The 12,556-nt window shown below is 55.5% G+C and overlaps 3 protein-coding genes across 3 annotated transcripts; 2 read left to right on the top strand and 1 right to left on the bottom strand.

The window, feature by feature from the left end:
* Positions 1-1,270: 1,270 nt before the first annotated feature.
* Positions 1,271-8,601, top strand: BO70DRAFT_329895 (bifunctional carbamoylphosphate synthetase/aspartate transcarbamylase; the record flags this gene model as incomplete). The annotated part of the gene is made up of 3 exons (XM_025540800.1): positions 1,271-1,994; positions 2,046-8,047; positions 8,102-8,601. The coding sequence occupies 3 exons, from the start codon at positions 1,271-1,273 to the stop codon at positions 8,156-8,158; spliced, it is 6,783 nt and encodes a 2,260-aa protein (XP_025402634.1). The 3' UTR covers positions 8,159-8,601.
* A 1,159-nt stretch (positions 8,602-9,760) lies between these two features.
* BO70DRAFT_358830 (H(+)-transporting V1 sector ATPase subunit C) lies at positions 9,761-11,495 on the top strand. The gene is made up of 5 exons (XM_025542386.1): positions 9,761-10,195; positions 10,274-10,368; positions 10,436-10,527; positions 10,583-11,075; positions 11,187-11,495. The coding sequence occupies exons 1-5, from the start codon at positions 9,898-9,900 to the stop codon at positions 11,370-11,372; spliced, it is 1,164 nt and encodes a 387-aa protein (XP_025402633.1). The 5' UTR covers positions 9,761-9,897; the 3' UTR covers positions 11,373-11,495.
* A 118-nt stretch (positions 11,496-11,613) lies between these two features.
* On the bottom strand, positions 11,614-12,513 carry BO70DRAFT_329890 (adenylyl-sulfate kinase). Its single transcript, XM_025540799.1, has 2 exons — positions 12,374-12,513; positions 11,614-12,294 (listed from the first exon to the last, which is right to left on the bottom strand). The coding sequence occupies exons 1-2, from the start codon at positions 12,379-12,381 to the stop codon at positions 11,658-11,660; spliced, it is 645 nt and encodes a 214-aa protein (XP_025402632.1). The 5' UTR covers positions 12,382-12,513; the 3' UTR covers positions 11,614-11,657.
* Positions 12,514-12,556: the final 43 nt, after the last annotated feature.

Below are 12,556 nucleotides of genomic sequence, written 5' to 3'. Positions count from 1 at the left end.
AAGCAGGTGCAGCTGATATCGATCTGCTTGCCACATTCCAAACGACAGCTACCTGACCTGCTCAGGAGGAGCTGTCCTTGCTTGCCAGTGCTGTTCGTCGTGGGTTACACAGTCAGTCTGATGAGTGATGAGGCATTTTGGGGCCCTCAGGCTCAAAGCTGCCGACGACTCCAAGAGTGAGGTGGGATATCTGCCTACCACACAGAAGCCCACGCTCCGATAAAGTTACTTGTTAGCACCACCGCTGTACCCTCGGAGTCATCACCTGCCCTTAAAAAAGTATCTACGCCGACTTGTCCGATAACGGGTTGGCCTCGAGCCTCCATCGGCGATATGGCGAGTCTCGGATCCCATTGGAGAGAGCTTGCCAGCACCGGATCCAGACCCGATCCAAGGCAGAGAAGAAAAACCGGCCAGCGCTAAGAAAGACTAAGAAAGGCTAAGGAGGGCTAAAGGGGCGCTGACCGCCTGCAGTGGCACGGCTGCAAGCGCGGTCGATCCGTGTGGCGAACGCCCCCCTGCCAGCCAATCGCTGGCCACGGAGACGAAGCCAGTCGGCAGATTCTGGCTGCCCCTCCAACAAATTGAACTGAAAAGAGAGAGGAGCTCACCAATGACCTCATGCACCACTCACACACAGTGTCGCACACACCACACAAATTGTAAATTCGACCTCTTTCTCTACACAGTACACGGTATGCAACAGAAAGAAGGGGCAAAGGCGACAAACACTAGGTAATAAGTATGTAATCCTATGTAGTGGTTGGGATGTCCGGGGTGCCTCTCCACGGGAGCCATTGACTCATGGCTGCATCGCACACCGGAGAGAGGGGGGTTTTGTCTGGAGAAGAGAGGAGAGAGGATGGGAACCCTGCCGGACTCCGGCCAAGACAGAACGCTTAGACTCCAAAATTAGCAATGGGAAGCCGAAACCCCCCCAAACCGTCGCGAAAATTTTTCCTGCGGGCGGTGACGGGAAGCAGAATCGCCCATGATCCCCGGATCGGTCAAGCGGACAGTCCAATGAGAGAGCTCCATCAGCCCGCCGTACACAAAATTTTATCTCTGAGAATTCTGCTCCTCCTCCCTTCTCCTATATTCCTCCTCCCTGTGCAGAAGCAGCAGAATCACATTCCTCTCTCCCTCCCTCTTGCATCTCTCACAAAAGGGTCTTGGAGGCTGCTGATGCTACGGTAGAGTGAACACCCCTGTCATACAGTCCCCGAGAGGACCTTTTCCCCTCCCACCCACCCCCACAGTCACCACCGCAATGCCGCAATCTGCCGGTCACGAGGAGGTCTCCCTCCCTTCCAGCCCCCAGGCTGGAGGCGCTGTCGCCTATAACCAGATCAACAAGGAATTGCAACCGCTTCCTCCGATGGAGGCTCACAATGGTGCCGTCATCCCCCCCGCCTGCTTTCCCTTCCGCGGCAGCAACGGGCGGATGACCTCCCTCGAGCTTGAAGACGGCACCGTCTATCAAGGTTACAGCTTTGGTGCTGAGAAGAGTGTGGCGGGTGAATTGGTCTTCCAGACCGGCATGGTGGGATACCCAGAGTCCGTGACGGATCCCTCATACCGGGGCCAAATCCTCGTCGTCACCTTCCCCTTGGTCGGCAACTACGGTGTCCCCTCCCGGGAGACCATGGACGAGCTGCTGAAGGATCTGCCCAAGTACTTCGAATCTACCCAGATTCACATCACCGCTCTTGTTGTGGCCACTTATGCCGGAGAAGAGTACTCTCACTTCCTGGCTGAGTCCTCCCTTGGACAGTGGCTGAAGGAACACGACGTCCCCGCCGTGCACGGCGTGGACACTCGTGCTCTCACGAAGCGCATCCGTGAGAAGGGTAGCATGCTGGGACGTCTGCTACTCCAGAAGTCGGAGACTATCAGTGAATCCACCGTCATCCCGACGGAGAAGGATAGCTGGAGGCCTTTCTTTGAACAGACCGAATGGGTTGACCCCAACAAGAAGAACCTTGTGGCTGAGGGTGAGTAGTCTATATCTTGTTCGGGAAGACAAGTCGCTAACAGATCGCCAGTCTCCATCAAGGAACCGAAGCTTTACTCTCCCCCCGAAAATGTTGCCCTCAAACACCCCTCCGGCCGCCCAGTCCGTGTTCTTTGCTTGGACGTGGGATTGAAGTTCAACCAGCTGCGCTGTTTGCTCGCCCGTGGCGTCGAGGTCCTGGTCGTGCCCTGGGACTATGACTTCCCCACCCTTGCTGGAAAAGACTACGATGGTCTGTTCGTCTCGAACGGTCCCGGTGACCCGGCTATGATGTCTACCACCGTCAACAACTTGGCGAAGACCATGAAGGAGGGCAGGACCCCGGTGTTCGGTATCTGCTTGGGTCACCAGCTGATCGCCCGCTCCGTCGGTGCCCAGACATCAAAGATGAAGTTCGGTAACCGTGGTCACAACATTCCTTGCACCAGCATGGTCACTGGAAAGTGCCACATCACATCGCAGAATCACGGTTATGCCGTGGACGCTGGTACCCTTCCCGAAGGCTGGGAGGAGCTCTTCGTCAATGCCAATGACGGTAGTAACGAGGGTATCCGTCACGTCAGCAAGCCCTACTTCAGTGTCCAGTTCCACCCCGAGAGCACTCCGGGTCCCAGAGACACTGAGTACCTCTTCGACGTGTTCATCAACACCATCCAGGATACCATCGCCTCCCCGGAGGCTCTCAGCAAGGCTGTGGCTTTCCCCGGTGGTCAAAAGGAGGAGAACGCGAAGCTTGCTCCCCGTGTGTCCGTGAAGAAGGTTCTGATCCTGGGTTCCGGCGGTCTCAGCATTGGACAGGCCGGTGAATTTGATTACTCCGGAAGTCAAGCCATCAAGGCACTGAAGGAGGAAGGCATCTACACCATCCTGATCAACCCCAACATTGCCACGATTCAAACCTCCAAGGGTCTGGCTGACAAGGTTTACTTCCTCCCGGTGAACGCCGATTTCGTGCGCAAGGTGATCAAGCACGAACGCCCCGATGCCATTTACGTCACCTTCGGTGGTCAGACTGCGCTCCAGGTCGGTATTCAGCTCAAGGATGAGTTCGAGGCCCTTGGTGTCAAGGTTCTCGGTACTCCCATTGATACCATTATCACCACCGAGGACCGTGAGTTGTTCGCTCGCAGCATGGAGTCGATCAACGAGAAGTGTGCCAACTCGGCATCTGCGTCCAGCTTGGAGGAGGCCCTCCGGGTCGTCGAAGACATCGGCTTCCCCGTCATTGTCCGCGCTGCCTATGCCCTTGGAGGTCTGGGTAGTGGATTCGCAGACAACATGGATGAGTTGAAGGAGCTGTGTCTCAAGGCTTTCGCCGCCAGTCCCCAGGTTTTGATCGAAAAGTCGATGAAGGGCTGGAAGGAAATCGAATATGAGGTCGTTCGTGATGCCAGAGACAACTGCATCACTGTCTGTAATATGGAGAATTTCGACCCTCTCGGTATCCACACTGGTGATTCCATTGTCGTGGCTCCTTCCCAGACACTTTCTGACGAAGACTACAACATGCTGCGCACAACTGCTGTTAATGTTATCCGCCATCTCGGTGTTGTTGGTGAATGTAACATTCAGTATGCGCTGAACCCCTTCTCCAAGGAGTACTGCATTATCGAAGTCAACGCCCGTCTGTCTAGATCTTCTGCGCTTGCCTCGAAGGCCACCGGTTACCCCCTTGCCTTCATTGCTGCCAAGCTTGGTCTGGGTATCCCGTTGAACGAGATCAAGAACTCGGTCACCAAGGTCACTTGCGCCTGCTTCGAACCTTCCCTGGACTACTGCGTTGTGAAGATTCCCCGTTGGGATCTCAAGAAGTTCACTCGTGTCTCTACCCAGCTCGGATCTTCCATGAAGAGTGTCGGTGAAGTCATGAGCATTGGACGGACGTTCGAAGAAGCCATCCAGAAGGCTATTCGCTCGGTTGACTTCCACAACCTCGGTTTCAACGAGACCAACGCCCTCATGTCCATCAAGGGTGAACTGCAGACTCCTTCTGACCAGCGTCTGTTCGCCATCGCCAACGCCATGGCTGCCGGCTACACCGTTGATGACATCTGGAAGCTCACCCAGATCGACAAGTGGTTCCTGAGCAGACTGAAGGGTCTCAGCGATTTCAGCAAGCTTATGACCTCCTTCAACGCGACCACCGTGCCACGGCCCATCCTTCGCCAGGCTAAGCAGCTTGGTTTCTCGGATCGCCAGCTTGCCAAGTTCCTCAGCTCCAACGAACTTGCTGTCAGACGCCTGCGTGTTGAATCTGGCATCATCCCTATTGTCAAGCAGATCGATACAGTTGCTGCTGAATTCCCTTCGTTCACCAACTACCTGTACCTGACCTACAATGCCTCGGAGCACGACGTTACCTTTGATGACAATGGTATTATGGTCCTTGGTTCTGGTGTTTACCGTATCGGTTCTTCTGTTGAGTTCGATTGGTGTTCCGTGCGTACTATCCGCACCCTCCGCGAACAGGGCCACAAGACTGTCATGGTCAACTACAACCCGGAGACTGTCAGTACCGATTACGATGAGGCTGACCGCTTGTACTTCGAGAACATCAACCTGGAAACTGTTCTCGACATCTACCAGTTGGAATCTTCCAGCGGTGTTGTCATCTCCATGGGTGGTCAGACCCCCAATAACATCGCTCTGCCCCTCCACCGCCTGAACGTTAACATCCTCGGTACCTCCCCTGAGATGATCGATGGAGCCGAGAACCGTTACAAGTTCTCCCGCATGCTTGACCGTATCGGCGTGGACCAGCCTGCCTGGAAGGAGCTTACGAGCATTGAGGAGGCGACCAGCTTCTGTGACAAGGTCGGCTACCCTGTGCTTGTCCGTCCCTCTTACGTGCTGTCTGGAGCTGCCATGAACACTGTCTACTCCGAGCATGACCTTGCCAGCTACCTCAACCAGGCTGCCGATGTTTCGAGGGAGCACCCTGTGGTTATCACCAAGTACATTGAGAATGCCAAGGAAATTGAGATGGATGCCGTTGCCCGCAACGGTGTCATGGTTGGTCACTTCATCTCCGAGCACGTGGAGAACGCTGGTGTCCACTCCGGTGATGCTACCCTGATCCTGCCCCCCCAGGACTTGGACCCCGAGACTGTCCGCCGCATTGAGGAGGCTACCCGGAAGATCGGAAACGCCCTGAACGTTACTGGACCTTACAACATTCAGTTCATCGCCAAGGACAATGATATCAAGGTCATTGAATGTAACGTCAGAGCTTCTCGGTCTTTCCCCTTCGTTTCCAAGGTCATGGGTGTCGATCTCATTGAGATGGCGACCAAGGCTATGATCGGAGCTCCCTTCGCCGAGTACCCTCCCGTCTCCATCCCCAAGGACTATGTCGGTGTGAAGGTGCCCCAGTTCTCCTTCTCCCGTCTTTCCGGCGCCGATCCCGTGCTGGGTGTCGAGATGGCCTCCACCGGAGAAGTTGCTTCTTTCGGTCGTGACAAGTACGAGGCCTACCTCAAGGCCCTCATCTCCACCGGATTCCGCCTTCCCAAGCGCAACGTACTCTTCTCGATTGGTTCCTACAAGGAGAAGATGGAGATGCTGCCCTCGATCCGCAAGCTTCACCAGATCGGGTTCAACCTCTTCGCCACCGCTGGTACTGCGGACTTCTTGAAGGAGAACGGCATCCCCGTCAAGTTCCTTGAAATTCTTCCCGGCGAGGAGGAGGACATCAAGTCTGAGTACTCTCTCACTCAGCACTTGGCGAACAACCTCATTGATCTGTACATCAACCTGCCGTCTAACAACCGGTTCCGCCGTCCTGCCAACTACATGAGTAAGGGTTACCGCACTCGTCGTATGGCCGTCGACTACCAGACTCCTCTGGTCACCAACGTCAAGAACGCCAAGATCTTGATCGAAGCCATTGCCCGTCACTTTGCTCTCAACGTGCAGACCATTGACTACCAGACCAGCCACCGCACCATCATCCTTCCCGGATTGATCAACGTGGCTGCGTTCGTCCCCAACCTGATGACTCCTGGATCCAACGACTTCGAGCTTATGAGCAAGGCTTCCATCGCCGCCGGTTTCAGCATGGTGCGTGTGATGCCTGTTGGTGTTGAGGGCTCTGTCACGGACACCCGTGCCCTGAAGATTGCCCAGCAGAATGCCCAGAAGGCCTCTTTCTGTGACTTCAACTTCTCTGTTGTGGCGACCGCTACCAACGCCGACCAGATCGGACAGCTGACCGGAGATGTTGGCTCGCTCTTCATTCCCTTCAACCACCTGTCTGGCAACATCAGCAAGGTTGCCGCTGTCACCAGCCACTTTGCTTCTTGGCCCTCCAGCAAGCCCATCATCACCGACGCCAAGTCCACTGATCTGGCCTCCGTGCTCCTCTTGGCCAGCCTCCACAGCCGCAACATCCACGTTATGAGCGTCACTTCCAAGGAGGACATCAACCTCATCGCTCTCAGCAAGGAGAAGGGTCTCAAGGTCACCTGCGATGTTTCCATCTTCAGCCTGTTCCTTTCCAAGGATGACTTCCCCGAGTGTAGCTCTTTGCCCTCGGTCGAGGACCAGCAGGCCCTTTGGGAGCACCTGAAGACCATCGATGTCTTCTCCATCGGTAGCATCCCCTACCAGCTGGCTGGTGAGAAGGCTACTCCCGTGGTCGGTATCGCTGAGTCCTTGCCACTGCTGTTCACTGCGGTGTCGGAGGGTCGCTTGACCGTCGAGGACATCATTGCCCGTCTCTACGAGAACCCCAAGAAGATCTTCGAGCTGCATGACCAGGCCGACAGCTCCGTCGAAATCGAGGTCGATCGTCCTTACCTGTACCAGAGCACCAACGCTTGGTCTCCGTTCAGCGGCAAGAACGTCAGAGGCTCTGTGCAGCGCGTCACCTTCCAGGGAAAGACCTCTTGCCTTGACGGTGCCCTCACTGCTGATGCTGCCAAGGGATTCGACATGTCCGGACACCGCATCGTGCCCGCCTCCCCCTCCGTGAAGGCCATGTCTCCCCTGGTCCGCGCCCGCCCCGAGAGCTCCCTGGATAGAAGACTCTCCATCTCCGGAACCCCTCTGCGTCCCGCCCGCAAGCTTGGTGACCAGACCGCTGCTCCTGCCGTGGGTGAGCTTGGACCTCCCTTGTACACCCCCGTTCCTCAGCAGTCCTCTCCTCTGCTTGACATGCTCTCCCGGTCGCCTTTCAGACAGAAGCACGTGCTCTCCGTGAACCAGTTCACTCGCGCGGATCTGCACCTGCTGTTCTCTGTGGCCCAGGAGATGCGTCTCGGCGTGCAGCGCCAGGGTGTGCTCGACGTCCTCAAGGGTCGTGTGCTGTGCACTCTCTTCTACGAGCCCTCCACCAGAACCTCGGCTTCTTTCGATGCTGCCATGCAGCGCCTGGGTGGACGCACCATCGCAATCTCCACGGAGCACTCGTCGACGAAGAAGGGCGAGACCCTCCAGGACACCATCCGCACCCTGGGATGCTACGGAGATGCCGTTGTTCTGCGTCACCCCGACCCCAGCAGTGCCGAGACCGCCGCCAAGTTCTCTCCGGTCCCGATCCTCAACGGTGGCAACGGCAGCGTCGAGCACCCCACTCAGGCGTTCCTCGACCTCTTCACCATCCGTGAGGAGCTTGGAACCGTCACTGGCCTGACGATCACCTTCACCGGTGACCTGCGCTACGGCCGCACCGTGCACTCGCTGATCAAGCTGCTCCAGTTCTACGACGTCCGCGTGCAGCTGGTCGCGCCCAAGGATCTCTCTCTTCCCGAGGAGGTCCGCCAGCAGATCATCGCCTCCGGCCAGCTTGTCGTGGAATCCGAGGAGCTGACTCCCGAGATCGTTGCCCGGTCCGACGTGCTGTACTCGACCCGTGTGCAGAAGGAGCGGTTCGCCGACCTGCAGCAGTACGAGCGTCTGAAGAACAGCTTCGTCATCGACAACGCTCTCCTGAAGCACGCCAAGACCCACATGGTTGTGATGCACCCTCTGCCCCGCAACGCGGAGATCTCGGAGGAGGTTGACTTCGACCAGCGGGCGGCCTACTTCCGCCAGGTTAGTGTCCCCCCTTCCCCTTGCCTACACAGCATACTGACGTTTGACCCACAGATGAGGTACGGTCTCTACTGCCGTATGGCCCTGCTTGCCTTGATCCTGGCACCTTAGGTCATATCGGGAGTTGTGACGATGTGTACGAAACAAATTGAGGGAACTTGACGGATATCTGTGTGTTTTCCTCACAGCTCTCTGGATGGCGACCTCGCGATCATGTTTGACGTGATTTCTTCCGTGTTTCCTTTTCAGCATTGGCTGGTGTTTTTCTCGTTCAAAAGTTGTGTGCAGTGTGATTTCCTTACATATACCGCGTAGGCTGCGAGGCGGATTAGAAACGCCGCCTCCGCATTAGATTAGATGAATTTTCTCTCCTATGAACATCGTGAACCCGTTATACGTGATGTATATGGTTGTACCGTGTTGTGTATTGTGTGTGGTGTGTGTTGTGTGTGTGTGTTACGTGTGTTGTGTGTTATGTGTGTGTTGTGTGTGTTATGCGTGTCGTGTGTTTTGCGTGTTTTGTGTGGCGTTTTCTGTGTTTTTTTTTTTTGTGTTTGGCGTGTCTTTTCTTTCTTTTCTTTTCTTTTCTTTTCTTTTCCTTTTCTTTTTGCTTTCATTTTTCACCTCTTTCCTACTAACCCTGGTGGTTTGGATATGGCTGGCTGGGTATTTGGGCTCCGGATTTGGATTTGGATTTGGATTGGCGTTGGATTTACTGGACGGACGGATGGGATGGACAGGCCCTACAAGATACCCCTACTTACTTACTACGAACGACTACGACTACAGGATATATACCATCGGCGCATCTTGATCATGATGGCAAGAATTGAATTGAGCTTTACTTTTATTATACTATCATTTTCCTATTTTCTTGTGTATGATGCTCTTACTTTTCTCTCTACAAGTGTGCTTGTTCTGAGTCAGCATGCGACAGAGGGGTGTATGTAAGTAGGACGTGTCTGGCTACCTTACCTTAGGCGTCGTCAGGTAGTTATGGTTTCGATGGAAGGGGACTTTTTGAGACTTGAGTTCCATTCGAAGTCTGTTCAACCACTGTCAGTCGGTGATAATCGCCCATGCCGAGGTGGGTCAGTGAGTAGTGAGCAGTGGGCTTCCTCCGTTCATTACCCAGTACTTTGTATTTCTGGGGCATTTTGATCGAGAATAAGATTCAGGTAGCTAAATACTGCCTTACTCGATTTGCGATTTTTCGGGTTTGGCATATACTATGTCTATTTACATGCAGGACTGAGGAGACGTTGTGCATACATACAGATGGGATAGTGCCTACTAGGTTGGTCTTTCCGGATACCTTGCTGTTGTAGCTTGCGCTGCACACATCATACCTATCCAATCTACCTATCTAGCTACCTATCGAAAGGCTTCTGATTTCAATCCCACGGGGTCATTGATTCCACGTGCTAGATAGTACTGTGTATTATGACTAGGTTAGCGAGGGTTGGTTCACGTGAAATTCGGCCGAGATGATGGATAATACGTGCCAGTGCCAGTGCCAGTTAGCGATCATAAATTGTGGATGAGTTGAGGGTGTAGAAAGTGGAGGGAGTACTTAAGTTATAGTTAGTCCGCCGACGCGAGAAGCCCGATGATGACACTCCGCCTGGTCCCTCCCACTCCGCCGACCGCCTCGATCCTCCTCGTCTCCTCCGCACCAGCTCCAGCTCCAACCTCATCTCCCCCCCCCCCCTCCTCTCCAACACCCCGCACATCTCTCCTCCCCTCCCTCCCTTCCTCCTCATCTTCAATCCGGCGGTGCCACACTCCATGCGTCTATCCCCCCTTTAAACCCAACCCGCCCCTCCAAAACTCGCCCCAATCGCGCCACGATGTCCAAAACCAAATACCTCCTCGTGTCGCTCCCGACATCCATCACGCCGTCCCACCACCGCGACGACGCCCTCGACGCCATCTCCGCGACCATCTCGCCCGAGAACGGGTCCGCCGCGCCGTTCCCCGTCCCCGAATTCAAGATCGGCACGCTCGATGCCCTGGTGCAGCAGGCCGACGAGCTGGCCAAGCTCGAGGCCTCGTGCCAGGGTGTGGTCGTCAAGGTGGGGGAGGCGTTGAAGAATATCCTGGAGGGCGATGAGGGGCAGATCTCGAAGATGAAGGCGGTTAATGATAGTATGTGTTATATCTTATCTGAATTCCGAGGGGTGGTTTGGGGATTTGAGGGGCTGGGTTAACGGTTGACGGGGGCAGAACCGGTGGATCAGTATCTACGGACGTTTTCGTGGAATAAGGTCAAGTATCGCGCGGATAAGCCGTTGGGGGAGTTGATTGATCTGTTGCAGAAGGTGGGTTTGTTGTTCTTTTTTGATTGGGGTTGGTTGGGTCTAGAGGGGAAATGCTAACGGTGAACAGGAGGCAGCGAGTATCGATAACGACATCCGCACGAAATATACCCAGTACAACCAGGTTAAGAATACGTTGGCGACGCTGCAACGGAAGCAGACGTAAGTGTCTTGGCTTACTCTTCTGAATTGTAGACAAGGAAGGTTGACGTATCAGTGGCAATCTCTCGACCAAATCCCTCGCCTCCGTCGTCGACCCTCGCACCCTCGTCCAAGACTCCGAGTACATCGAGACGCACCTCGTGGCCGTGCCCGCCCAGCAGGTCAAGGAGTTCCTGAAGCTGTACGAGACCGTCGCGCCCATGGTGGTGCCGCGGTCGGCGTCGCTGGTGGCCTCGGACGACGACTTCACGCTGTACGCCGTCACGACGTTCAAGAAGCACAGCGTCGAGTTCGTGCACAAGTGCCGCGAGAATAAGTGGATCCCGCGCGACTTCAAGTACGTGGCCGGGGGCAAGGAGGAGGAGCGCAAGGAGTTCGAGCGCGTGGGCGGCGACGAGCGCAAGCTCTGGGGCGAGACGCTGCGGCTGGGCCGGACCGCCTGGAGCGAGGCCGTCATGGTCTGGATCCATGTATACGTGCTGCGCGTGTTTGTCGAGACTGTGCTGCGGTATGGGCTGCCGTTGGACTTTGTGTGCACGTTGATCCGGGTGCGTTATCCCCCCAAATTATTCTTCCCAATACTTCCCAACCCTTGTCAATCCCCTTCCTCATATCCTTCTGCCCAATCTCCTGCCCGATGACAAGTCTAACAAAAGCAGACCCCCGGCTCCAAGCAGGCCGACAAGGCGAAGCACAACCTGGACGAGAAGTACTCTTACCTGGCGGGCAACGCCTTCGGGCGCGACAAGAAGGGGCGGGTCAAGCGCGACGACCCGGGCGAGATGCACGGCGAGGGGCCCGCGGAGTATACGGCCTACGTGTATTACGAGTTCGAGTTCAACTGATGTTGATTACTGGTGTTGTTACTTTTTATTGTGTTGCTGACTGTGACTGAGACTTGGTTATGGTTCCTGTTGATATGTTCTAGCGTACGTACATAGAGCTCAGCTCATTACCACCACCATCTACTAAACCATCTACTAAACCATCACCCTAACCTAAACCACGCCCTTCCCAAAGAAGAGAAATATGTACAACACATCGAATTCTATCTAGTAGTAGTAGTAGTAGTAATATCGTCTATAACCCCCCCCCCAAAAAAAACAAAGCAAAAAAAAAAAAAAAAAAATTTACTCCTTCTTAGCAGGAGCAGGAGGCAAATAACCCTGCTCATCCAAATAAGCAATAATCTGCCTCACCGCCTCCTGAACCGGCACCTCATGATTCTTAATATGCACCTCGGGCTTCTCCGGCGCCTCATACGGGGCACTGATGCCGGTAAACTCCTTAATGATCCCCTCGCGGGCCTTCTTGTAGAGCCCCTTGGGATCGCGCTGCTCGGCCACCTCAACCGGCACATCAACGTAGACCTCGACGAACGGCAGCCCGGTCTCCTCGCCCGGCGTGGGCACCTCGTGCAGCGCGCGCGCCGTGTCGCGGTCCTTGCGGTACGGCGAGATGAACGACGTGATGGCGATCGACGCGCTGTCCGCGAACAGCTTCGCCACCTCCGCAATCCGCCGGATGTTCTCGTTACGGTCGATCTCGCTGAATCCCAGGTCCTTGTTCAGCCCGAACCGGATGTTGTCGCCGTCCAGCCGGTAGGCGTGCACGCCCCGGTCGTGCAGCAGTTGGTGCTCGAGTTCCACGGCCACGGTGGACTTGCCGGATGCGGATAGTCCGGTCAGCCAGATTGTGAGGCCGCGTTGGGAGCGCAGGGTGGTGCGCTCGTTGCGTGTGAGTGCGCTGGCGTGGTAGGTGATGTTGCTGTTGAAAGGAGAAGGGGGGTTAGTTTGAGGGGTTTCTGGGGGGAGGGTAGTGGTTGGGGGGGAGGGGGGGGACGTACGTGGCCATTTTGAGGGTGTGTGTGTGTGGGATGTGGGAGGTGGAGAGTGGGGAGTGAGAGTTGAGGAGAGGATGGAGGAGGAGGATAGGATCAAGGATCAGGATCGGGATGAAGAAGAGGGCAGAAGTACTCCGTACAAGTAGTCAGTCACCGAAGCGATGGATGAAAAGGGTGAAACAGCGG

The sequence above is a fragment of the Aspergillus heteromorphus genome, assembly GCF_003184545.1.
Source record: "Aspergillus heteromorphus CBS 117.55 chromosome Unknown BO70scaffold_3, whole genome shotgun sequence".
Classification (NCBI taxonomy): domain Eukaryota; kingdom Fungi; phylum Ascomycota; class Eurotiomycetes; order Eurotiales; family Aspergillaceae; genus Aspergillus; species Aspergillus heteromorphus.
Note: the sequence above shows the minus strand (reverse complement) of the source record. Positions and strands in the feature narration are given on the sequence as shown.

Bases quoted from the DNA above. Each gene is read 5' to 3' on its own strand.
- BO70DRAFT_358830 (XM_025542386.1), top strand. From the start codon at position 9,898: ATGTCCAAAACCAAATACCTCCTCGTGTCGCTCCCGACATCCATCACG. The intron at 10,196-10,273 runs GTATGTGTTATA...TGACGGGGGCAG, and splicing joins GATGAAGGCGGTTAATGATA to AACCGGTGGATCAGTATCTA. The intron at 11,076-11,186 runs GTGCGTTATCCC...TAACAAAAGCAG, and splicing joins TTGTGTGCACGTTGATCCGG to ACCCCCGGCTCCAAGCAGGC.